Here is a 26739-nt window from a genome sequence, read left to right on the forward strand (position 1 = left end):
TCTACTATTCCTACTTTTTATTCTGAGACGCGTCATGTCAGTGAGGAAATAAACATGAATAAAATGAGGAAAAGAAGCAACTTGTTTTCAGTCTGAAGAAACCTCTGTTCTTGTGAAACTGATTTAATCAGAAATGTTAGTTTGTTTATTATTTGACAGCATTGTAACATCTGTTTGCTCTTTTCTCATTAAATGTGATTGTTGCTGCTTTAATAATCTGAGTGACATCATTATTAATATTAATGAATAACTCTATTGTAACATACATGTTTATATATTCAAGTAGTGCACACATTACTTTATCTTCTCCATTATATATTTTACTTTACTATATATTATTATATTTTATTAAACGTCTTAGCTGAATACTCAACTCTGATTGGTCAAATTAGAAGTTTAAGAGGTTGTTAATACTCGATAACACACCGCTGCCAAGAAATCAGTATTTTAGATTGAGATTAAATCCTTTAGAGTTAATAAACGTGTGCATTTGATAATCCACGCTGAACAGCAATGGGTCGTCCTCTCTGTTTAGGCTTCTCCTGGGAAAACTGGGTTTAACATTTACTCTGTATTTAAATACTTAGAAATCTCTTTAAAACATTTATTTTATTCCCTGACGAAGAGGTCTGTCAGGGAGTTAATTTAAACCCAGTAACTCTGTATGTTTTATATGATTATACAAGTTTAAAATTGCATGTAATAAAACTAATAAAAAATGCATTTTATTTTGGATCTGATAAATGATTCGCTGCTCAAACTCGCAGTTGGATTAAACATATTATTTATTTATTTTCCCATCATGCACAAATAACAAATTAACAATTTATAACGACATAGAATCAATAAAACAGAGAAGGTTAAACTATAACCTGACATAAAGATCTGAATCTGGGTGAGATCATTTCAAATGTAAAGAATATATATCTCTTATTTCCTCTAAAGGAAGCAGTTCAGCATATTTGATGTACATGATGTTACTTGGATAAAAGTGTCTGCTAAATGCACGTGTTTCAATTTAATAAAGGTTGACAGTATGATCAAAAAGCAGATTATCAAACTCAATAACAACAAGAATAAAAACATGTTTAGAATAAAGAGACAGCAGGAGGACAGGTTCAGAGGTCAGTGAATGATCCCTTTAAGAGATGATCATCATAGATATAATGATCCTGTTGATCTCTACCTGCTCTGATCCACTGTCACACACACCTTCAGTGGTAATATCTTCACTTCCTCCCAAGTGTAAATGTATGGAAACATCTTCTCAGTGAAAGTGTGTGTGAAGGTGTGTATGTGTGTGTTAGTGTCAGGATCAGAGAACGACAACTTTCCTCTGTTCCAGTCCAGATTCACTCTGACCCTCTGGAGCTCCTTCTTCAGGCTGAGACGAGTGAGTGGACCTGATGGTGACCATGCTGAGTATTTACCTTCATAGAAATCTATTCTCCATAATCCAGACCGTATGTCTCCCTTCCTCTGGACAGACTCTGCTGACACACCCAGTCCCCAGCCTGTACTGTCTGTAACCTGGACATCCCAGCTGTGAGTCCCTGAGTTAAAGCCCTCAGAGCCCAGGACACAGATGTATTTATCAAACCTCTCTGGATTATCAGGAAGTTCCTGTCTCTCTCCTAGTCTCACTCTGGTCAGATCTTCAGACAGGATGAGGTCTGGATGAGCAGTGTTTGGGTCCAGGATGAGAGGAGAGTAGGACACCATGTCCTTCATCTTGCTCCAGATGTTGAAGCTGAGGTTGCCCAGGTGTTTGGCCTGGTCTATCAGAGCTCCTGAGGGAAGCTGTGGATCCTCCAGCAGGGGGCGCTGCAGCCTCTCCACTGCAGCCTTGTAGTTGTGCAGGAAGGAGACGTCTTCAGCTCTCAGCTCCTCCTCTGTGGCTCTGACTGTGTGTGAAAGAGCTGCTATCTCTCTGCTCACAGCCTCCATCTTCTCCTCCATCATCCTCCTCTTCTGCTCCTCTTCCTCCCTCAGTGCAGCCATCCTGGCCTCCTCTTCCTCTTCTAGAAACTGGTGAAGCTTCTTAAACTGCTCCTTAATCTGCGTCTCTGTGTGTTGAGCCTGGACCTTCATGTGTCCTGCTGTTTGATCAAACTCCACTTTAACTTCTTCAAAGAGCTTCAGTTTCTCCTGAAAGGGCTGCAGAGACTTCTGGAGCTCCTCTCTGAGACCCTGTGCAGCTTCATCGATGGGTCTGATTCTGTGGTTTTTATGTGTTTTTGAATCTCTGCAGACGAGACACACTGGCTGCTGATGGTCCAGACAGAAGAGTCTGAGTTTCTCAGAGTGCAGACTGCAGAGAGCCTCTGGAGATCTCTGATCTCTCTCCAGTAAGAAGGTCTCACACAGGTTCTTTAAAGCAAAGTTAAGAACGAAGTCCTTTGAAGATTTTTTCCTACAAACTGGACACTCCTCTACTTCTTTCCCATCCCACCAGTTCTGCAGACAGGCTTTACAGAAGCTGTGGCAGCAGGACAGGATGACAGGATCTCTAAAGACTTCCTGACAGACCGGACAGCAGAGATCTTCCTCTAACCTGGAAGCCATGTTGTCTCTGAGTGAAGCTGAAAACACAGCAGACAGGAGTATACAGTCAGTCATGGCTCCCCTCCCCCTCCTCTAATGACTTCACTGAAATTCACTTTTGGCGCTTTTCCACTGCAGAACCTAGCACGGCTTAGCACGGTTTAGTTTGGCCCGGCCCGCTTTTTTTTGCTTTTCCACTAGGGGTAGTTCTGGCTCACGGGTACTTTTTTACTTTTTTTCTGGTCCTCGAAAATCGAGGTTCCTACCGAGCCAACAACCGAGCTGAATATGCTAAACTAGTGACGTAAACACTCCCGACTGCTGATTGGTCAGAGAGAATCGTCAAAATCGTTGCGCGAGACAGTCCCCAAGCGTCGCATAAGCACCATTTTGAAAACAGACAAGCTACCGTTAAACAAATCCATAAAGAAATGGCAGCAACAAAAAAAAACACGCCGTGGTTGTTTGACGAGGTACAGACGTTACTCCATCTCGTTGCGGATGAAAAAATACAGCGGGAGCTCGACGTCGCAACACGAAACGACGCTTGGACTCGGCAACGGCTGCAGGATGGTACGTTTTTGCTAACGCTCTGTTCTTTGCTTGAAAGCGTTGTGTCCCTATCGATTGTAAAGCTCATTTCTTACAAACATGCCTATTTTATCCGTACATTTATGTTCGACAACCCATGCTTTTATGGAGCCCCGAAGAGCTACGGTTAGCACAGATAGCATTAGCAAGAGCTATTGTTTGCTAACACCATATGTACCATTGTTTACGTCCAGTTTTCTAGTTAAGTAAGAAATAGGCATGGCAAAACGACTGGAATTGTGACTTTTTTTAAACTTTAGATCATCGTCAGTAAGTAAAATAAGCAATACCAATGTGTGGAAATGCTCTGTTACAAGTAAAGTAACGTACCAGTAGTAAGTAGTAAGAATCACTATCAATGTTGCAGCTCGTAAAATTGTGTGTGACATCCTAATATATTCTTGTATGTTCTTCATTGTTAAGTATTGTTGCACTTTAAACTGGTCTCATAATTATTCATACTTATATTCATTTGTAATTATCCATTTACTTCATGACTGTATATTTGTACATACTCATACATATGTATACATATATTTATATTCATTATCAACAGGCTGGACATAATGTAATTCACTTTCACAATCATTGTAAACATCTAGGGCCAGAACCGTCTTTAGTTCATCCTTACCGTTGTTCTGTTTATACTTATACATGTTATTCTTATATCCGTACGTGACCTGTACCTGTCCTGTGTTTTTCATTCTTATTGCTGTTGCTGCTATGACACCTGAATTACGGTGATTTAAAAAAAAGAAGGTTTATCTTATTGTCTTCCAGGCAAGAGGAAACCAGGAGAGGAGCACCTCACAGTCCTGAGGGAGATGCACAGTGCAGATCTGGCCCAGCAGGAACGGTTGTATTTATGTTTATAGTTTGCTTTGTTATTTGCACTTGTTTGATGATTAAACTGTTTGTTTGTAACAAGTATTTTTATCGTGATTTCCTCTGTGTTAAAGGTGGGGTAGGTAATTTTGGAGAAACCAGCTCGAGTGCGCTAGAATTTGAAAATACACAACCGGAAAAAATCTGCCACTTCCTTACAGAGCCCCTCCTCCAACACACATGAACGCGCACATGACCAATGAGGGCACGAGATAAGTTTGTGCACAGATGGAAGGCTGACAGGCAGGTAGGCCATCCAGTTATTTTAGCCGGGCCAGCTAAAATGATTGGTCATGCTTTTTACAGTACTACGGCTTCCACAGATGACGTTTTTTAATGGGTTTTTTGTCAAAGCACTTAAAGGAGAGGTGTCATGGCCATTTCCACTGATCATAATTCCATTGTTGAGGTCTACTAAAATAGATTTATATTGTGCATTTTTCCAAACTCACATTGGGTGGGGGCGTTGTGAATCGCGCTGAGCTCCGTGGAGGTGTTGTTTCCTTGTTTAGGATACACAGCGAAACACAGCCAAACTCATCCTGAGCACACACAAACTCACATCCGAAGTAAAAACAAAAACAAACTCCACCTCTGAGGTTATTTGGGTGGAAATGGGGGTTTTACCGTTTCTCTGGAACCCATTGGTCGATTTTGGTGATTGACATCTCTTTCTGACCGTTAGAGCCAATAGAATCGAAGGGGAATCTCCCCACTCACACACATGGTATAAAAAAAAAGGTGGGGGCTTCGCGCATGCAGTTTTGCATCAGAGCGAACCTATACTCTGACATCTGGAAACGGAAAAGCAGGTTTATTGTTTATGGATTATCAGAAATAATTTCAAAGGTACACAGACACATTGGATTAACCTATGGATTAACTTCAGCAGCGTTTTTATCGTTTTAATGCCATTGAAGACCACTTTTGACCAGACTACGACACAGGTAAGCCATGTTAGCGTTTTTAGCTACCTAGCGCCACATGTTTTGATGTCTGTTTTTGTTTATAAAGTCGCAAGTTCGTATCATAGAGTGATAATGTATGTACCCATCGATTCTGTGTCACCTCACGATGTGAAACGATGTGTTGGATGTGCAAAAAAGATAAATAATAAGGTTTTATGAGTGAATTCCGGTGCAGTAATCTGTTAGCATTTTTCGCTCGTTGCTAATTCAGAGGCTCAGCGTTAGCATTGTGGGTTTATTTTTGATTTTTTTTTTTCAAATGATCAGTTAGATGAGTTTCTTCCCTTTACATGGATATAAAACATTCATAGTTTATTAAATATTAAGATGCCCTCAGACACTGTTTCCTCAGATGACGCGTTTTTTCCCCCGGCGCTGCTGTGACGCAGGTGACCAGCACCAAATTCCTTGGTGTGACCAACACTGATGACCTCACCTGGAAAAACAACACCACTGCACTAGCGAGGAAAGCCCAGCAGCGCCTGTACTTCATCCGGAAGCTCAAGCGAGCCGGAGCATCACCCCCCATCATGCTGTCCTTCTACCGAGGCGCCACCGAGAGCATCCTTAGCAGCTGTATCACGCTGTGGTTCGGAAGCTGCACCACCGCCGACCGCAAGAGCCTGCAGCGCATAGTGAACTCTGCCCAGAGGATCATCGGTGCCTCACTCCCCTCACTACAGGACATATACATCACCCGCAAAGCACTCAGCATTGCGGGTGACTCCACCCACCCCTCCAACAGCCTCTTCAGCCGCCTGCCTTCAGGAAGAAGGTTCCTCAGCTGGGGCACCGCCAGGCTGAGGAACAGCTTCCTCCACCAGGCGGTCAGGATGCTCACACACACACACACACACACACACACACACACACACACACACACACACACACACACACACACACACACACACACACACACACACACACACACACACACACACACACACACACACACACACACACACACACACACACACACACACACACACACACACACACACACACACACACACACACACACACACACACACACACACACACACACACACACACACACACACACACACACACACACACACACACACACACCACACACACACACACACACACACACACACACACACACACACACACACACACACACACACACACACACACACACACACACACACACACACACCCAACCTCCCTCATCCAGCACCAGTCACTTTTCTGCCCATCTCCGCTGCTACTGCACTGAAACTGTACTTTGAACACTTTAAATATATTATTAACATTTTAAACTGTATACCACGTTTATCTAGGCCCTTTGTTTTGTTTAAAGGGGACCTATCATGCAAAATGCACTTTTGTACGTCTTTTATACATGAATATGTTTCCCCGGTGTTCCAGGGAACTCACCAAGTGTCAAAAAACACAACCCTCTCTATTTTCCTCCATACCCAAATCTCTGAAAAAGGGGCTGCAACGGATCTGATGAAAACTGATACAGATTTGAACACTTCTATGTCGTCACAGAAGTGGCGCTACGGCTATTGGGCCAACTCTCCACCTATCAGGGGAATGTGGGGTTGGGCCACGGCCGGCCATTGCCGCTCGAAAGCGCTGGAGACGCTGTAGTACATATGCCAGGCCTGTAAGTGGCGCTGTAGTCTGCCACAAAAGCAGCGAAGAAGACTTCCCGCCCATAGTTACCATGGTTACCCTTCTGTTTATTCTCCGCTGTGGCTTTTTTTCTCCCTCCCCGAGGCAAGCGTTTGCTCCCGCTGCTTTAATTCAATGCAATCCCTCCCCGTCGAGGCAAGCACTGTAATTTCTCTCCGGTTAGTCCACCAGCAGATGACAAACACCCACCTCTCCGCCTCTTCCAAGGAACGAGGGGACCGTGCGGCAGAGTTTCAGTTTCAGTTTCTTTCGCCGGTCAAGATGTCCGTTAAAGTTTAAATCTTCCGGACAAAATTAGAAAAGTGCCGGTCAAAGGTCTTCTTTGTTATTTATTGAGCTTTAAAACAAATGAATAACGACTCTATATAATAAAACACGGAGGACGGAGATCTCTTTTTCTCCCACTCTTCTGACAGCCCAGCAGCTGATCAGAGCGGCTCCCCTCTCCTGCAGGGGGGCGTGGTCAGCAGAATCAGACCCGTAGACAGCAAACAGCACATAGATCGAAATGAGGCATGGCTAAAATGCATGATCTGTTTGGTATTTTGAAAACAGAAACGTATAAATATTAGGGCTGTCAGTCGATTAAAATATTTAATCGCGATTAATCGCATGATTGTCCATAGTTAATCGTGTTTAATCGCAAATTAATCGCACATTTTTTAACTGTTCTAAATGTACCTTAGAGGGATATTTTTCAAGTTTTTAATACTCTTATCTACATATGAGTGGACAAATATGCTTTATATGTTTGTTTATTATCATTTGAACAATGACAAATATTCTCATGAATATTAAACACAACAACCTCTGAACATTACAAATATTCGCCTCAATTCAACCTGGAACCTCTCTCATACAATAATACAATACAAAGTGTGTGTGTGTGTGTGTGTGTGTGTGTGTGTGTGTGTGTGTGTGTGTGTGTGTGTGTGTGTGTGTGTGTGTGTGTGTGTGTGTGTGTGTGTGTGTGTGTGTGTGTGTGTGTGTGTGTGTGTGTGTGTGTGTGTGTGTGTGTGTGTGTGTGTGTGTGTGTGTGTGTGTGTGTGTGTGTGTGTGTGTGTGTGTGTGTGTGTGTGTGTGTGTGTGTGTGTGTGTGTGTGTGTGTGTGTGTGTGTGTGTGTGTGTGGAGAGACACTGTGATGGATCATTGGAGCTATGTGCAGCTCAAGGCATATATGCTCGATCGGGTGCTGCCTGGACGCTGCAATCATGTTGCGCGCACTATCCGTGCTGAGTGTGCTGACTTTTCGTACAATGTCCCACTGTCTGGCTACCTGCATAAAGTGAAGTGCTCTGCGCAGTTGTCGGCAAAATGTCGCTCCTCTGTTTTCATTGAAACAGCTCCTTATATCCGTTAGCGCAGCTAGCTAGCACCAGATGCTAACAACAACAACAACACGTAAGGTGTGCCTCGCCTCGCGCCACACATACACACACCCTCCCGGTCCTCCCGATGGCCAGTCCGGGCCTGCCGGTGAGCGTGGAAGTGTGGTCTGCCACAAACGGGCGGCAGGAGCGGGGCTGTCAGCATCAGCTTGTAGATGGTATTTTAAACTCGATGCGCTCTGAAACTACGGGGCGGGCGAGGACAAAAAATACACATGCGTTAATCGCGTTAAAATAATTAGTGGCGTTAATTTTTTTGTTGTTGTTATTAACGCGTTAACTTGACAGCCCTAATAAATATACCTTATATAGGTATGGCCCTACAATATATCATTTAAATATAGCATGATAGGTCCACTTTAATGTATACCACGTTTATCTAGGCCCTTTTTGTTTTTTGTTTGATGTATATATGTCACACTGTAGGACTGCGGGAAACGATATTTCGAGATTTCTGGATGTACAACATGTAGAATTCTTGACAATAAAGCTGACTTTGACTTTGACTTGACTTGACTTGAGATGACGCGTTTTTCCCCCCAATATCGGGGGTGCGGTGTAGAAGAGGTTAATTTATTAGAAAGATTTTCTTTTCATGATCTGTTATTTTCTCAAATGTTCTTATTATGGGGCAGTACGCGGCGGCGGGGTGTGTGTGTACACCAGTGACGCTTGGTGCCGAGATACTGTTGTTGTTAACCAACACTGCTCGCCACTGGTGGAATTTATGGTTCTAAAATGCCGTCCTTTTTACCTGCCGAGGGAGTTTACAGCGATTCTTGTGGTGGCTGTTTACCTCCCGCCTAACCCCAGTAGCGAGGGTAAAGAGGAGGCACTCGGTGAACTGTACAGAGCCATCAGTGAGCAGCAGACAGCACACAGACGGCCTTCTCATCGTAGCTGGAGACTTCAACCACGCTAACTTAAAAACTGTGCTGCCTAAAATATATCAGCATGTCGATTTTCCAACCAGGGGAAAAAACACATTAGACCTGGTCTATACCAACTTCAAGGGAGCTTACAAGGCATCCCCCCTCCCCCACATCGGCCTTTCTGATCACCTCACTGTTCTGTTGGAACCAGCTTACAGAGCCAGGGTAAAAGCCATCAAACCGGTTTCAAAACAGTTACGGGTGTGGTCAGAGGACAGCACAGCTGCACTCAGAGACTGCTTTGACACTACAGACTGTACACATACAACCATCACACCAATATACAAGAATACACAGAGACAGTCACAGGCTTGAAATTCAAATATTTACTTTTTAAATAATTTGACAAACCCATGTATATACATGTTGTATGATTGCCCAAACTCTCCTGTTAGTTTCTTCTGTATTTCGTCTTGCTATACGCAGCCTTTTCCAAAACAAAGTTTGCCTCCTGTAATGTTGTGACATACTCTTTGGTCCGGAGTTGTGAATACCCGGAATGTTATATGAGTATGTTATATGATGTAGCGCGAATAAAGCACAGTTAACCATACTCGCTGTCTCCTGAGTTGTCTATAATAAAGCAAGATACACATACAAAAGGACAACACTATACCTCCTTGCTGTGATAAAAAGCTACATACCAAGAACCAAGTAAACGATCGCTTCCATATCCTCCATTGTTATGGTGTTTTGTGAGTTGTGTCGCATTGAAGATAACGTCACGGCAGTTTTACGCAGCGTCGCTCCGCCCGCCGAACAGCCGATCGCCCCGCCTACACTGCGTCGTTAACTACCCCAGTTACTAACTGTAATGGAAACGCGGCTTAAAGGTCCCATGTCATGCTTTTCTGGTTATTACCCATCCCCTTGTGTGTTATGTAGCTTTTTCTGCATGTAAACGGTCTGCAAAGTCACAAACCCTCAAAGTACACCCTGTAGCGAGTAAACTCAGTGACATCACCATATCCAAATGGACCAATCCGTGGAGCTCCTCACACACCAGGATCCCTTGCAACACTATCAAACGCAGTGGGGGGACCTTTAGCGTCGAGCATAGAGCTACCTGAACGTTGGTAATAGACGAGTTGGGATCGCGGAGAAACACTCACTCAGCCTTGTCTTTTCTCAGCCGCGCTACTGCGCAGAGTTTTGCCGGCACATACACTGACTGCCTTATCTTTTCTCAGGCTGTGAGTGTTTGGCGAACTATGTGGCGAACAGCCAGGCTGTGAGTGTGTGTGTGTGCTCAGGCTGAGTTTCGCGGTGTCTCGCTGTCTCGCAGACCCCACGCAGCAACCAGGAAACGAGACCAGTAATCCAGCTCACACTGTCCGCTCCTCGAGCCTCAAAGGGCGGAGCAGTGAGCCCCGCAACGTCCCGCCAACACGGCACCCAGACCCCACACAGCATTCTCATCTGTTTGTCATTACTGGTGTCATTTCCTGGCTGCTAACGCCATTGTAACACATAATCACTGATGTTCCGCTGTAACGGTGGTGGACTCAACAGAACTGAGTGGGCGAGCTGACCAATCAGAGCACACTGGGCTCATAGGGAGGGGGGGGCAGGAGCTCCAACAAGCCGTTTAGGACAGAGAGTGAATACACATACTATACAGAGATTCTGTATGAGAAACCAATGTGAGTTTGGAACATTGAACAATGTAAATCTGTTCTAGTAGACCTCAACAATGGAATTGTGATCAGTAGAAATGGCCATGACATGGGACCTTTAAAGTGAGCATGGCCTACCAAGGCCAAACTAAACCCTGCTAAGCCGTGCTAGGTCCTGCAGTGGAAAAGCGCCATTTGAGTATTGTTTGGAGTCAGACTCACCTTCAGGGGGTGGAGGGTCCGCAGGTTGAAGCAGCAGTGTTGTAGTTTCCACTTTTCTCTCCTGTAGCTGAACTCAGAGGAAGTTGTTAGTTTGGTCTGAAGGTGAATCTGATCGTCTGTTTTTCAGTCCGTCTCTCTCTCTGCAGTGAGGGAGAATAACAAACTGTTTCCTGGTTTATCTCAGGTGAGTCAGGTGAGGGAGGAGCTCTGTCACGCCTCCTCTGCTGAACGCTGTCTCCTCTCATGTAACCCATTTATCTCTAAGAACCTGTCAACACTCCATCAACAAATTATCCTGGACTTCATGACAATGGCAGATTTCACAATTATTGTATTCATACTAACACATAATCAGTCACGTAAAGACAACCATTCATTTAGAGAATTAGCTATCGTTATGCTATAGACCAGCGGTTTTCAAAGTGTGAGGCGCGCCTCCCCTGGGGGGCGCCAGAGAGCTTCAGGGGAGGCGCAGCGTGAGAAAAAAATAAAGAGAAACAATGAAATCTAGCTCGTTAACTTCAGCTAACTTTATGCGAGCGGCAACATGGATCAATTTTTAATGAAGTTACCTAAAGTGAGAGAGGAGACAGCGTCTGGCCAGCCCAGTTGGCAGCTTTGTTTTGAAATAAAAGTTGTGGCTCATCGGACATTTATCAGAGAAAATCCCTGATGTCCGAGTGCAAGTGAATGCAGCACAAGACGCGAGCCTTGTAACCCTGGCGCGAGCGAGGAAATGTGATTGGCGGCGATTTCATTTGAACGGGCGGCAGAAAACGAGAAGCATTCGGACCCAAGTACACGGAAGGAATAAGGTATTTGCGGTTTACAATGACAGAGAAGAGACTGTCAAGTTTGGCTGTGCTCAGCATTGAATCAAAACGCACTAAAGCTTTGGATGTTAATACGTTTGTGAGGCGTTTTGCTGAACAAGATGGTAATCGCCGCATTCAGCTGTAATAGGCATGCCAACTTGATGCTCTGCTCACGGATGACTCGAGCATTAAAAACTGTTAAGATGATGACCTTACGTGTGTACATATATTTTTTTCTTTGTGGGGGTCTGCCCTGAGAAAGTCAAATAAGATGGTGTGTAAAACTACACTGCCCAGACAAAAATAAGTAACCACTTTGATTTAACTAGGCCAGTAGGTAAGGGCATTCCACTGGATAATAATACCCCTGCATTATAGCAACAACAATAATAATAATAATAATAGCAATAATAATTGGGAGGGGGGGCGCGGCTGTTCTTATATTCTCTGAGGGGAGGCTCACCTTCCCACACTTTGAAAACCCCTGCTATAGACATTATACGTGCAACAAATTATGTTTAGTTATTAACTATTATTTACTTTAATTATTGGCAGAAATACATGCGTGCACAAACAGGACCTATACACATGGAGAGGTGTCAGATGGGGGTAGTTGGGTTTGGTGCATATGAGGCGAACTGGCACCTCTAGATTAGATTAGATCAAACTTTATTGTCATTGCACAGAGTACAATGAAATGCAGTTTGCATCCAACTAGAAAGGTCACAGTAAAGTGCATGAGGTTTCAATAAATTCACATATCAGATCAATGTTCATAAATGTACAAATATTAATACATGTCTTTTGTTTTTGGTCTGCAGAAGTCACAGTACTTATCATCATTACTCTCACAGAGATCATCTACTTTATTTACGCGTCAAGTCGTAGCCAATGAATGTACCAGGGCCGAATTTACCATATACATTGGGGGACACACATACCCCCCAATATTCAGATACGCTCAAAATGTCAATATATAGCCTAACTGATATAAAAATAATTGCTATTCTATGACTTTTACATTGAACGAGTCCGGCCCTCGACTAGTACCCATTTTTTTATTTCGGCCCACTGTGTATTTGAATTTGACACCCCTGCTCTACATCATCATCAAATGGTTCTCTCTCTTTCAAAATAATTTGCAAGGCCCTCTGAGCAGAGAATCTTTTGGCCATCTTGATCAGTTGTGATAAGGACCCAAACTAGAGGAGCTTTATTTACCCGAACACCCTGTATGTAATGTAAATGTGTTGGGGGGGTGTACAGTGGGTGGTAATTGAAAATGTGTTCTGATATATGTTCTTCACAGAAAATGAGCCAAGGCCATTGAGTGTGAGTTTGAAAAAGTTATTGAGGATATCATTTTTCTTTAGATAAATAATGAAAATGGGTCCCACAGACCCGAACACCATACAAGGGTTAAGTGTGTTTTTGTGAGCACTTTGAGCTTAGTCTCTTGTATCTTAAGTGCTATATAAATACACTGTATTATTATTTATTACGCAGCAGCTGTTAAACAACCTGTTCACAGATGTGTGTTTCACCTCTCTTAAGTTTCCTGTCATCTCTCTACCAACACTTATTTAATAAAGTCGTAAAATGCTCACAAATGATAATTAAAACAAGTATAAAAACTTTCGTTAAAATGCATCTATGCAACAAATATGAAAATATATAATTAATTTAATTTAATTTCAAACCTTTATTTACCCAGGTGTATCCCATTGAGATCATTGATCTCTTTTTCAAGGGAGACCTGCTCAAGTAGGTTCCACTTGAAACATACAACCCGGTATCACGGCAAGACGTGAACATGTGACGATTTACCATGCTGGGAGACGTGAAGATGTCACGATTTCGGCCCAATCCCAAACCACTCCCTCGACCCTACCCCTCCGTGACGGAGTGAACTCCGTCTGTAGCCACCAGTGGCGTCGCCTGGCCTGGGCATCCGGGGCTTTAGCCCCGAATGTTTTTTCTGTAGCCCCGGACAATTCGCCCTCAATAATATAATACATTAACCGTGCTTTACGTGAACCTCATCATGACACAAGAGAGGACGGCAGGACTGTAATTTCCCGTGTTCAGTGAATGCAACAGAGGCATGACACCAGACCAATCAGAGAGTTGCATGGAAATAAACATGTGCTTGTGTCATTCAAGCTCGGCTCTGTGTGTGTGTGTGGCAATAGCGCATTTAGTGTGATAGAGAGAGAGAGAGGGAGAGAGGGGGAGGGAGGGGCCGGTGCCAGCATGGACCGTGTTGTTAGCATCTGGTTAGCTAGCTGCACTAACGGACATAAGGAGCTGTTTGTTCCACAAGAAGCTGGAGGAGAGTCCTCTCCTCTCAGACTGAGAGACTCAGGTGAGCTAAAGGACTCTCTGAGTGTTTAGATACATAACTTTAGTCTAAGTTATCTCAGTGGGTCTCAAACGGTTTGGTCACAAATTATTCAAAAGATTATTTCCGCGGCACACCTTCATATGATCATTATAGTTATAAAGAAAATAAGAGAATAAAGGAAAAACAGTTATGAAATATGGCAGTAAAACAAGAATAGAGTTTAAAAGGGGAGTGATTAGTAAAATATCCATAAAGAAAAAGTACATCTGTTTACAGTTCTGCTTCATATGGGTGTTGAGAGATGTATCCATAGATCTCTTCATTTTGCTCTCAAAGTGCACCAGATTGATGCATTTAACTTCAATATTTAAAAAAAAATCTTCCCGGGGGAGCATCCCCCCGGACCCCCCTAGAGGAGGTGAGCCCCCCACTCATAAAAAATACCACTTTACCCCTGCCTATATGCCGTGAGCTGATTATCGAGCCTTTATTGTAACAGTCGCGGGTGTACTGTGTGTGTGCGTGTGGGGAGTGTTGCAGTGAAAAATGCCACTGTAGTGCCGCCGCCACTGTGGGCTAAGCCCCGAATGTTTTCAGGTCCAGGCGACGCCCCTGGTAGCCACACTCGCAGCAGAATGAAGTTCCCTCCATTAAGGCTATAAATACAGTGCACCGCATTGGGACGGCCTCCCCTCTCTCCGGCAGAAACAGGAAATGCCGCAACTGTATGTAACAACCATGGATGTATAATAAGAACTGGATACAGCGTGGGAGGCGGGGCCTCATTCATTCCTATGAGAGTTGCTCATTGGCGCATGATGATAAAATGGCCCAACTTTTGGAGAAGGGTCCAGCTGCAGCCGCAGCCGCAGCCGGTGGAGGTTGAACCTGTAGGAAGTTGTAGGAAGTTGTACTTCCAAATATGGTCAGAAGAGAGCTCGCCCAACACGTGAGACGCTGGCGCAAGGATATTTAATCAGACATGGAGGTTTACAGAGAACAGAGACTATTGTTTGGAGTCAGACTAACCCCTCCGTGTGTGTGTGTGTGTGTGTGTGTGTGATCTGATCCACTTCTCTATTCCATTCTATTTCAATGTGAATACTGTTTTTTTTATTTTACTATATTTTTGTGTTATTTTTAATGTTATTATATTTTTCATAAAATAGTTGTGTTTTTTTATTTTTGGTTTTTATGTATGCACCACGACACCAATCAAATTCCTCGTACGTACATGTATCAACCTACCTGGTAATAAAACTGATTCTGATTCTGATTTCGGAGCCAGGATAGTGTGTTTTTGGGGGTTACCTGGGTCCCACTCACAGTGGGAGCAGCAATCTGATTGGCTGATGCCAAGTGAAGTGCACGAGCTGGAGTTTAACCAAGGTCAGCACCAGTGTCTTGAATTGGATTATTGCATTAACTGGCAGCAGAGAGGGCAAAAGTACACACATCCTTTACTCAAGCAGAAGTACAGATACTCGTGTTTAAAAATACTCTGGTAAAAGTAGAAGTACTGACTAAACTTCTTTACTCAAGTCAAAGTAAAGAGGGCTTTGAAATGTACTTAAGTAAAAAGTACCCATAACTAGCAGCTGTTTTAAAGAGTACCTGACCTCCCTTTATATTAATAGAACAATAATGTCATTGTTAGCTAATGAATGTTTCCATGCTGAACAACGGCAACATGACAACGTTTTCATTGGTCCCTCTTCTTTAGAGAAGACCAGGAAATGATGGATACACGGATCGTGTTCAAATCAATAGGCACGCAAGACTCTAAATAATAATGATCACGCCACCAAACACACATTCAAACTAAAGGAACCAGCCTGTTTGGAAAATGTAACAAGTAGAAAGTACAGGTATTTGTGTTCAACATGTAAGAAGTAGAAAGTACAGGTATTTGGGTTCAAAATGTAAGAAGTCAAAGTAAAAAGTTGTCAGAAAAATAAGTAGTGGAGTAAAGTACTGATACCAGAAAAATGAAGTTAAGTACAGAAACAAAGTATTTGTACTCCACTACTTCCCACCTCTGGCTGTCAGCCAGTGGAGGAGTGGAGGAGAGGAGTAGTGGGAGAACAGGAGGAGGTTGAAGAGCAGTCTGGCTGCAGCATTCTGAATTAGCTGTAGCATTCTGATGGTGTTTGACAACTCTCTGTATTTTAGACCAATCACGACCAAGCCAAGTTTCAACAGACTCTACTATTCCTACTTTTTATTCTGAGACGCGTCATGTCAGTGAGGAAATAAACATGAATAAAATGAGGAAAAGAAGCAACTTGTTTTCAGTCTGAAGAAACCTCTGTTCTTGTGAAACTGATTTAATCAGAAATGTTAGTTTGTTTATTATTTGACAGCATTGTAACATCTGTTTGCTCTTTTCTCATTAAATGTGATTGTTGCTGCTTTAATAATCTGAGTGACATCATTATTAATATTAATGAATAACTCTATTGTAACATACATGTTTTTATATATTCAAGTAGTGCACACATTACTTTATCTTCTCCATTATATATTTTACTTTACTATATATTATTATATTTTATTAAACGTCTTAGCTGAATACTCAACTCTGATTGGTCAAATTAGAAGTTTAAGAGGTTGTTAATACTCGATAACACACCGTTGCCAAGAAATCAGTATTTTAGATTGAGATTAAATCCTTTAGAGTTAATAAACGTGTGCATTTGATAATCCACGCTGAACAGCAATGGGTCGTCCTCTCTGTTTAGGCTTCTCCTGGGAAAACTGTGTTTAACATTTACTCTGTATTTAAATACTTAGAAATCTCTTTAAAACATTTATTTTATTCCCTGACGAAGAGGTCTGTCAGGGAGTTAATTTAAACCCAGTAACTCTGTATGTTTTATATGATTATACAAGTTAAAAATTGCATGTAATAAAACTAATAAAAATGCAATGATTCGCTGCTCAAACTCGCAGTTGGATTAAACATATTATTTATTTATTTTCCCATCATGCACAAATAACAAATTAACAATTTATAACGACATAGAATCAATAAAACAGAGAAGGTTGAACTATAACCTGACATAAAGATCTGAATCTGGGTGAGATCATTTCAAATGTAAAGAATATATATATCTTATTTCCTCTAAAGGAAGCAGTTCAGCATATTTGATGTACATGATGTTACTTGGATAAAAGTGTCAGCTAAATGCACGTGTTTCAATTTAATAAAGGTTGACAGTATGATCAAAAAGCAGATTATCAAACTCAATAACAACAAGAATAAAAACATGTTTAGAATAAAGAGACAGCAGGAGGACAGGTTCAGAGGTCAGTGAATGATCCCTTTAAGAGATGATCATCATAGATATAATGATCCTGTTGATCTCTACCTGCTCTGATCCACTGTCACACACACCTTCAGTGGTAATATCTTCACTTCCTCCCAAGTGTAAATGTATGGAAACATCTTCTCAGTGAAAGTGTGTGTGAAGGTGTGTATGTGTGTGTTAGTGTCAGGATCAGAGAACGACAGCTTTCCTCTGTTCCAGTCCAGATTCACTCTGACCCTCTGGGGCTCCTTCTGCAGGCTGAGAGGAGTTTCTGGAGCTGGTAGTGACCGTGCTGAGTATTTACCTTCAATGAAACATATTCCCCATAATCCAGACTGTATGCGTCCCTTCCTCTGGGTAGACTCTGTTGACACACCCAGTGACCAGTCTGTACTGTCTGTAACCTGGACATCCCAGCTGTGAGTCCCTGAGTTAAAGCCCTCAGAGCTCAGGACAAGGCTGTAATAATCAAACCTCTCTGGATTATCAGGAAGTTTCTGTCTCTCTCCTCCTCGTCTCACTCTGGTCAGATCTTCAGACAGGATGAGTCCTGGATGAGCAGTGTTTGGGTCCAGGATGAGAGGAGAGTAGGACACCATGTCCTTCATCTTGCTCCAGATGTTGAAGCTGAGGTTGCCCAGGTGTTTGGCCTGGTCTATCAGAGCTCCTGAGGGCAGCTGTGGATCCTCCAGCAGGGGGCGCTGCAGCCTCTCCACTGCAGCCTTGTAGTTGTGCAGGAAGGAGACGTCTTCAGCTCTCAGCTCCTCCTTTGTGGCTCTGACTGTGTGTGAAAGAGCTGCTATCTCTCTGCTCACAGCCTCCATCTTCTCCTCCATCACCCTCCTCTTCTGCTCCTCTTCCTCCCTCAGTGCAGCCATCCTGGCCTCCTCTTCCTCTTCTAGAAACTGGTGAAGCTTCTTAAACTGCTTCTTAATCTGCGTCTCTGTGTGTTGAGCCTGGACCTTCATGTGTCTTGCTGTTTGATCAAACTTCACTTTAACGCGTTCAAAGAGCTTCAGTTTCTCCTGAAAGGGCTGCAGAGACTTCTGGAGCTCCTCTTTGAGATCCTGAGCAGCTTCATCGATGGGTCTGAATCTGTGGTTGGTGTGTGTTTTTGAATCTCTGCAGATGAGACACACTGGCTGCTGATGGTCCAGACAGAAGAGTTTGAGTTTCTCAGAGTGCAGACTGCACAGAGCCTCTAGAGATCTCTGATCTCTCTCCAGTAAGAAGGTCTCACACAGGTTCTTTAAAGCAAAGTTAAGAACGAATTCCTTTGAAGATTTTCTCCTACAAACTGGACACTCCTTTACTTCTTTCCCATCCCACCAGTTCTGCAGACAGGCTTTACAGAAGCTGTGGCAGCAGGACAGAAGAACAGGATCTCTAAAGACTTCCTGACAGACCGGACAGCAGAGATCTTCCTCTAACCTGGAAGCCATGTTGTCTCTGAGTGAAGCTGAAAACACAGCAGACAGGAGTATACAGTCAGTCATGGCTCCCCTCCCCCTTCTCTAATGACTTCACTGAAATTCACTTTTGGCGCTTTTCCACTGCAGGACCTAGCACGGCTTAGCACGGTTTAGTTTGGCCCGGCCCGCATTTTTTTGCTATTCCACTAGGGGTAGTTCTGGCTCACGGGTACTTTTTAACTTCGAGGTTCCTACCGAGCCAACAACCGAGCTGAATATGCTAAACTAGTGATGTAAACACTCCCGACTGCTGATTGGTCAGAGAGAATCGTCAAAATCGTTGCGCGAGACAGTCCCCAAGCGTCGCATAAGCACCATTTTTAAAACAGACAAGCTACCGTTAAACAAATCCATAAAGAAATGGCAGCAACAAAAAAAACACGCCGTGGTCCTTTGACGAGGTACAGACGTTACTCCATCTCGTTGCTGATGAAAAAAATACAGCGGGAGCTCGACGTCGCAACGCGAAACGACGCCTGGACTCGGCAACGGCTGCAGGATGGTACGTTTTTGCTAACGCTCTGTTCTTTGCTTGAAAGCGTTGTGTCCCTATCTATTGTAAAGCTCATTTCTAACAAACATGCCTATTTTATCCGTACATTTATGTTCGACAACCCATGCTTTTATGGAGCCCCGAAGAGCTACGGTTAGCACAGATAGCATTAGCAAGAGCTATTGTTTGCTAACACCATATGTACCATTGTTTACGTCCAGTTTTCTAGAGTTAAGTAAGAAATAGGCATGGCAAAACGACTGGAATTGTGACTTTTCTTAAACTTTAGATCATCGTCAGTAAGTAAAATAAGCAATACCAATGTGTGGAAATGCTCTGTTACAAGTAAAGTAACGTACCAAAAGTAAAAGTAGTAAGAATCACTATTAATGTTGCAGCTAGTAAAATTGTGTGTGACATCCTAATATATTCTTGTATATTCTTCATTGTTAAGTATTGTTGCACTTTAAACTAGTCTCATAATTATTCATACTTATATTCATTTGTAATTATCCATTTACTTCATGACTGTATATTTGTACATACTCATACATATGTATACATATATTTATATTCATTATCAACAGGCTGGACATAATGTAATTCACTTTCACAATCATTGTAAACATCTAGGGCCAGAACCGTCTTTAGTTCATCCTTACAGACCGTCTACACAGCAGCGTTAAAAAAAATCTTGGAGGTGGGCGTATCTGAAGCTTGAGGATTTTTTGCGAGCAAGGCATGAACAACCAATCACATGAATCTCCCGCCCGCGACATACGAAGCAAAAAAGCCCGAAGTAAACTGGATATAAACTCCCCAAAACAGGCGAAAACCTACCACTGTCTCTGCCACTCTGTCAGGGTTGAGTAAGCAGGCAGGACCCAAATGCAGATTTCCAAGAATAGTCCTTTATTCCAAGGTACAAAGTAGAAACACAGAACACTACCCTGTGACACACAGTCAACTACAAACAATGAACCAACAATGACAGACAGAAAAACCAGAACTAAAATACACACAAGACCAATCACACAAACAAGACACAGGTGAGGAGGGAGGAGAAAACACAGGGGCACCAGGTGAACACAATCGGGCAATCAGGCAGGACAGGGGTGAACACTTTTCAAAACAAAACGGGAAACCAAAGACAGAAAAAGACAAGACAAAACCCAACACAGACAGATCGTAACACACCTCCCTCCATGCCTGGCTCCTCCGGTTTATATCCCGGTAGGTAAATAGGGACTGGTCATAAAGCACCGGGTGATTCGCTACCGCTAATTTCTCCTCAATTTTTTGGAATATGAGGAAATGACCTGCGGTATGTCTCTCCCAGCATACACGCCGTTTGATTGGCTAGAGCTTGAACTGTCAGATTTGCGTACACGGGATTTGATTGGCTGACGCTTCCACCTCAGCCTCAAAAGTTGAACATTGTTCAACTTTGAATCCTGAAAATCCTGAAAATCTCCGCTCGCCTGCCCACAATGTATTTCGGCGAAAAGTGAGGGAAAGTGACATCACCCCATTCAAAGTGAATGGGCAGAAGCGTTTCAAGATTTTTTTAACGCTGCTGTGTAGACGGTCCGTTACCGTTGTTCTGTTCATACTTATATATTTTATTCTTATATCCTTACGTGACCTGTACCTGTCCTGTGTTTTTCATTCTTATTGCTGTTGCTGCTATGACACCTGAATTTCCCTACGGTGATTAAAAACGAAAAAAGGTTTATCTTATTGTCTTTCAGGCAAGAGGAAACGAGGACAGGAGCACCTCACAGTCCTGAGGGAGATGCACAGCGCAGATCTGGCCCAGCAGGAACGGTTGTATTTATGTTTATAGTTTGCTTTGTTATTTGCACTTGTTTGATGATTAAACTGTTTGTTTGTAACAAGTATTTTTATCGTGATTTCCTCTGTGTTAAAGGTGGGGTAGGTAATTTTGGAGAAACCAGCTCTAGTGCGCTAGAATTTGAGAATACACAACCGTAAAAAAATCTGCCACTTCCTTACAGAGCCCCTCCTCCAACACACACGACCAATGAGGGCACGAGATAAGTTTGTGCACAGATGGAAGGCTGACAGGCAGGTAGGCCATCCAGTTATTTTAGCCGGGCCGGCTGGTCGTGCTTTTTACAGTACTACGGCTTCCACAGATGACATTTTTTTATGGATCTTTTGTCAAAGCACTTCAGATATTCATTGCAATCTGGATGTTAAGAGCATTCCATGGAATATAACAAAAAGTGTATCTCGAGCCGGTTTCTCAAACTTACCTACCCCACCTTTAACTGTAGATATAAACAAACAAAACAGACCTTAATTTATTAGAAAGATTTTCTTTTCATGATCTGTTATTTTCTCAAATGTTCTTATTATGGGGCAGTACCTACAGGTGATTGAAATTCAAATATTTACTAAATAGTCTAATTTTTTTTAAATCATTTGACAAACCCATGTATATACATGTTTTATGATTGCCCAAACTCTCCTGTTAGTTTCTTCTGTATTTCGTCTTGCTATACGCAGCCTTTTCCGAAACAAAGTTTGCCTCCTGTAATGTTGTGACATACTCTTTGGTCCGGAGTTGTGAATACCCGGAATGTTATATGAGTATGTTATATGATGTAGCACAGAGCGTGAATAAAGCACAGTTAACCATACTCGCTGTCTCCTGAGTTGTCTATAATAAAGCAAGATACACATACAAAAGGACAACACTATACCTCCTTGCTGTGATAAAAAGCCACATACCAAGAACCAAGTAAACGATCGCTTCCATATCCTCCATTGTTATGGTGTTTTGTGAGTTGTGTCGCATTGAAGATAACGTCACGGCAGTTTTACGCAGCGTCGCTCCGCCCGCCGAACAGCCGATCGCCCCGCCTACACTGCGTCGTTAACTACCCCAGTTACTAACTGTAATGGAAACGCAGCTTAAAGGTCCCATGCAGGGGCGTCGCCTGGACCTGAAAACACTGAGGCGCTACAGTGGAATTTTTTACTGCAACATTCCCCGCACGCACACACACAGTACACCTGCGACTGTTGCAATGAAGGCTCGATAACCCGGGAAGATTTGTTTTTCAAATATTGAAGTTAAATGCATAAATCTGGTGCACTTTGAGAGCAAAATTAAGAGATCTATGGATACCTCTCTCAACACCCATATGAAACAGAACTGACCAATCAGAGCACACTGGGCTCATAGGGAGGGGGGGGGGGGCAGGAGCTCCAACAAGCCGTTTAGGACAGAGAGTGAATACACATACTATACAGAGATGCTGTATGAGAAACCAATGTGAGTTTGGAACATTGAACAATGTAAATCTGTTCTAGTAGACCTCAACAATGGAATTATGATCAGTAGAAATGGCCATGACATGGGACCTTTAAAGTGAGCATGGCCTACCAAGGCCAAACTAAACCCTGCTAAGCCGTGCTAGGTCCTGCAGTGGAAAAGCGCCATTTGAGTATTGTTTGGAGTCAGACTCACCTTCAGGGGGTGGAGGGTCCGCAGGTTGAAGCAGCAGTGTTGTAGTTTCCACTTTTCTCTCCTGTAGCTGAACTCAGAGGAAGTTGTTAGTTTGGTCTGAAGGTGAATCTGATCGTCTGTTTTTCAGTCCGTCTCTCTCTCTGCAGTGAGTCAAGTGAGCTCTGTCACGCCTCCTCTGCTGAACGCTGTCTCCTCTCATGTAACTCAGGGAGTGTCTCCAAAGTGCTGATTTATTGCTGGAATAAAGGTTATAGTGTGTGAGTTAAATTACTAACTAAGATGTTGTTAAAGATGTGAAGTAGGCTCCCATAGTGTGAAGGTTTCACAAACCAAACTCAAATATCTGTCAAGTATATGGCATCAGTTTAAAACATTCAACAACAAATTATCCTGGACTTCATCACAATGGCAGATTTCATAATTATGTTATTCATACTAACACATAATCAGTCACGTAAAGACAACCATTCATTTAGAGAATTAGCTATCGTTATGCTATAGACATTATACGTGCAACAAATTATGTTTAGTTATTAACTATTATTTACTTTAATAATTGGCAGAAATACATGCGTGCACAAACAGGACCTATACACATGCACTAATGGAGAGGTGTCAGATGGGGGATAGTTGGGTTTGGTGCATATGAGGCGAACTGGCACCTCCAGCTACATTAGATTAGATTAGACCAGGGGTGCCCAACCTTTTTTGAACCGAGAGCTACTTTTAAAGTTGCCAGTCTGCCGAGATCTACCAGTCCAAATAGAGAGGCGTAGCCATTACTGACAGCCTACTACCATGTAAATACACACTTCTACTTGTATAAAACTGACCTTTGTACGATGAATACTTCATAAAATACTGCAGATCCTTTATCTTACCTCTTTCTAATCTACACACATACAAGTATTTAACTGAAGTTACACAACAGTGTTGATACAGAGTTGGAGTTTATTCACACGTCACAAACTACAGTGGGTCATGTTTTCAAGAAACATTGAACAGTGCTGCCACATATGACACAGGAAAAAAAGAAAAGACTCTGAACCCTTTCTTTGCCATTATATAAAAATAGTGTTGATACAAAAGTATAAATTAGGCTTACTAATAAGACAACTCAGATCTGAAGCTACACAGGAATCTGCTGACAAAGTGCAATAAAAAAGACAAAATTAATAGAATCAAACCCTTTTTTTGTTGCATTTTAGTAGAGTATAAAAATAAATGCCTTTAAAATAGGATGCAAGCAGCACTAGTTTCTTAACCTGAATTGATAATAGACTATAATCAATTTAAGTTTGCATTCTTATACCATTTTGTACAATAATTATAATGAATAAGTTCAAACAAACTAAAACTTACAGCTGATTAATAACGGTATCTAACTTGAGTTTTTATTATATCAAAAACCTGTTGAAATGCTATGTTATTTTTACTGTCCCCAAAAAGCGCGTTGGCAGCCTCCAGGAATGCTTCTTTCACAACTTCGCCGTCTTTGAAAGACTTCATGTGTTTCGCAAGAACGTGACTGACACGTTAAGATGCTATGGTAGCAGCCTTGCTCTTGTTGTTGGGCCTGGTGTAAAATGGACTGCTGTGCATTCAGCTGTCCTTTCAGGTCCCTCACCTTTTGGGAGCGTAGGGCAGAATTAGGAGGGAATTCCGTCTCGTAGCGTTTGTGCACTGTTTTGAAATGCCGCTCCTAAATTACCCTTCTTCGGTAAAGCCACGCTCGCATTGCAGATGAGACAGATGGACTTTGAATTGGAATAGATACAAAAATAATCAACCCCCCACTCGGAGTGAAAATTATATATTTTGGGCTTTTTTGCTTCTGCCATAATTGTGGTCTTGTGTGTGTGCAGACTGTGGCCGTTTCTCAATCTCGAGGATACTGGTTTCCAAGCCAATATTTCAAGGATGCTACGTCATCAAGTGGCACAGCAGGACCGTTCCAATGTCCAGCATACTTGGAATTCCACCGAGGCCGCATCCTTGGTCTGGGGGAAATTTCGAGGCTGCACATGGGTAGACTTCGCGTCCTTAAAATCCCCACAATGCTTTGCGCACGGACCAATTTCCCCAAATCTGTGGCGGAAAATGTAAGGCGGGGCCTCTCATATGACCAGGGGTTAAATTGGGCCGGGGCTGTCCGGGGCTCAGCCCCGGCACATAGGACGATGCTCTGACGTCATCACCCTCGCTCATTTGTCATTTGTTTAAGCCATACGTTAAACCATCTCTCGTTCTTAATATAGACTTTATTTAGGGTCGATATGTGTTGACTTTACTTTAAAATAGCAGATCTGTGACATGATATAGTTTTTCCGCTTAGTGAACGTGTGTCTCTGCTCCGATCAGGTGCTGCAGCACCGCGGCTCCTTCGTGCAGAGTCTGCAGCTGTGTGTGTGTGTGTGTGTGTGTGTGTGTGTGTGTGTGTGTGTGTGTGTGTGTGTGTGTGTGTGTGTGTGTGGTGTGTGTGTGTGTGTGTGTGTGTGTGTGTGTGTGTGTGTGTGTGTGTGTGTGTGTGTGTGTGTGTGTGTGTGTGTGTGTGTGTGTGTGTGTGTGTGTGTGGTGTGTGTGTGTGTGTGTGAAGAAATGTTTGAAAATGTAAAGTAAAATGCTTCAATCTGGTGCACTTTAAGCACACATTACTAGAGACTAGATCTAGGGGGTACAACTCTAAACACCCGTATGAAAAAGATCGGTTTACATTTTAGTAATCAAATATGTGAACATAACCAATAACCTACCATAGCCAATAACTATAGATAAATGTAACTTTTATTTTTGTTCATTCATATCTTATTTTACCTAGTTAAAATGTATTTATGCATATTTTTATATCTCTCAAGTTTTAAACGATATTTTCTGGTTTACTGTCCTATAGTATACATTGAAATGATTTCAAACCTGTTTATCCAAATAATTATAAAGGAGTGCCTTGGAAATATTTGTTCACATAAATTGCATTTATCTCTCTCGCTCGCTCCCACGCCCACTTTCGCTGTGAGCTGCGGGCGCCTGATAAGCCAACACCCCCCACTTCATCACTTACAGCGCCCATCGTACAGGGCAAATGAAAAGTGTAACCGGGGTGAAAAGGGTGTTACCTTTACTTAATTATGAATGTTGTTACATCAAGGCTGAAAATTAGGATGAGCGCAAACAGTCAAAAAGGTTTTTTTCCCCCCCAGATCTGGCGCCCTAGGCGACCGCCTATGTCGCCTATGCCAAAAACCGGCCCTGTACACCATGCTAAATGTATGTCTGCATAAAGCTGAGTTATGAGCAGTCATAATAACACAGAATTTGGTGATGATTAAATAGTTTACAGTGAGATTTACTTTTGGCCATACTCACGCAGCCCTACAAATGAATTGAGATTTCCACACAAATGTTCTTTAGCAAGTGTGCAGAGTAGTGTTGATTTAAAAAAGCAATTTGAAGGTTGGATATTTGTAAACCTTTTTTTGTGTATATATATTAATAATTTAAGATGTAAATGAATTCCAGTTTATTTGTAGTACTTTCTATTTTTATTGTGACATTTGGTGGCATCAATGTGTGCATTTGATACAGATAATGGAGCAGTTGCTTTAGGGCCACAGTGTATATCCCTTAAGGTCAAATAATGAGATCCTCGACCTCCGCCCCCCTCTCGCACCTCCATACAGAGCCCCCCCACATATCAAATCCCAACTTAACCCCTGCATATGACGCACACCTGCACACTTGCTAGCCTGTTCCACTCTTCGTTTTCCGAATGCCAGGAAGGATTCTTGCCTAGCTTCTGAAGGAAGTGACTCGGAAGACATGTGCTACCATGCAAGCTTGCTCTGTACACTCCCCCTTTAGTTTACCATCGCAGTCTTCTTAGCAGCGTAATGCCTCTGTGTGTCAGTGACAGCCAGGTATATGTAACCTGAGCTGTGTTCATGAACAGCGAACATTTCCACTCGGAGTTTTCCTTCTTCAGACTAAAAGCCTTGT

The 26739-nt window shown here is 42.7% G+C and overlaps 2 protein-coding genes across 2 annotated transcripts; both read right to left on the reverse strand.

Annotated features, from left to right (window-relative positions):
• Window positions 1–767: 767 nt before the first annotated feature.
• LOC117478826 (nuclear factor 7, brain-like) lies at window positions 768–10945 on the reverse strand. Its single transcript, XM_034125736.1, has 2 exons — window positions 10813–10945; window positions 768–2582 (listed from the first exon to the last, which is right to left on the reverse strand). The coding sequence occupies exon 2, from the start codon at window positions 2563–2565 to the stop codon at window positions 1183–1185; it is 1383 nt and encodes a 460-aa protein (XP_033981627.1). The 5' UTR covers window positions 2566–2582; window positions 10813–10945; the 3' UTR covers window positions 768–1182.
• Window positions 10946–16923: 5978 nt separating this feature from the next.
• LOC117478822 (nuclear factor 7, brain-like) lies at window positions 16924–22879 on the reverse strand. The gene is made up of 2 exons (XM_034125730.1): window positions 22747–22879; window positions 16924–18741 (listed from the first exon to the last, which is right to left on the reverse strand). Exon 2 carries the CDS (start codon window positions 18722–18724, stop codon window positions 17339–17341), a length of 1386 nt encoding a protein of 461 aa, XP_033981621.1. The 5' UTR covers window positions 18725–18741; window positions 22747–22879; the 3' UTR covers window positions 16924–17338.
• Window positions 22880–26739: the final 3860 nt, after the last annotated feature.

The sequence above is a fragment of the Trematomus bernacchii genome, unplaced genomic scaffold (genome assembly GCF_902827165.1).
Source record: "Trematomus bernacchii unplaced genomic scaffold, fTreBer1.1, whole genome shotgun sequence".
Classification (NCBI taxonomy): domain Eukaryota; kingdom Metazoa; phylum Chordata; class Actinopteri; order Perciformes; family Nototheniidae; genus Trematomus; species Trematomus bernacchii.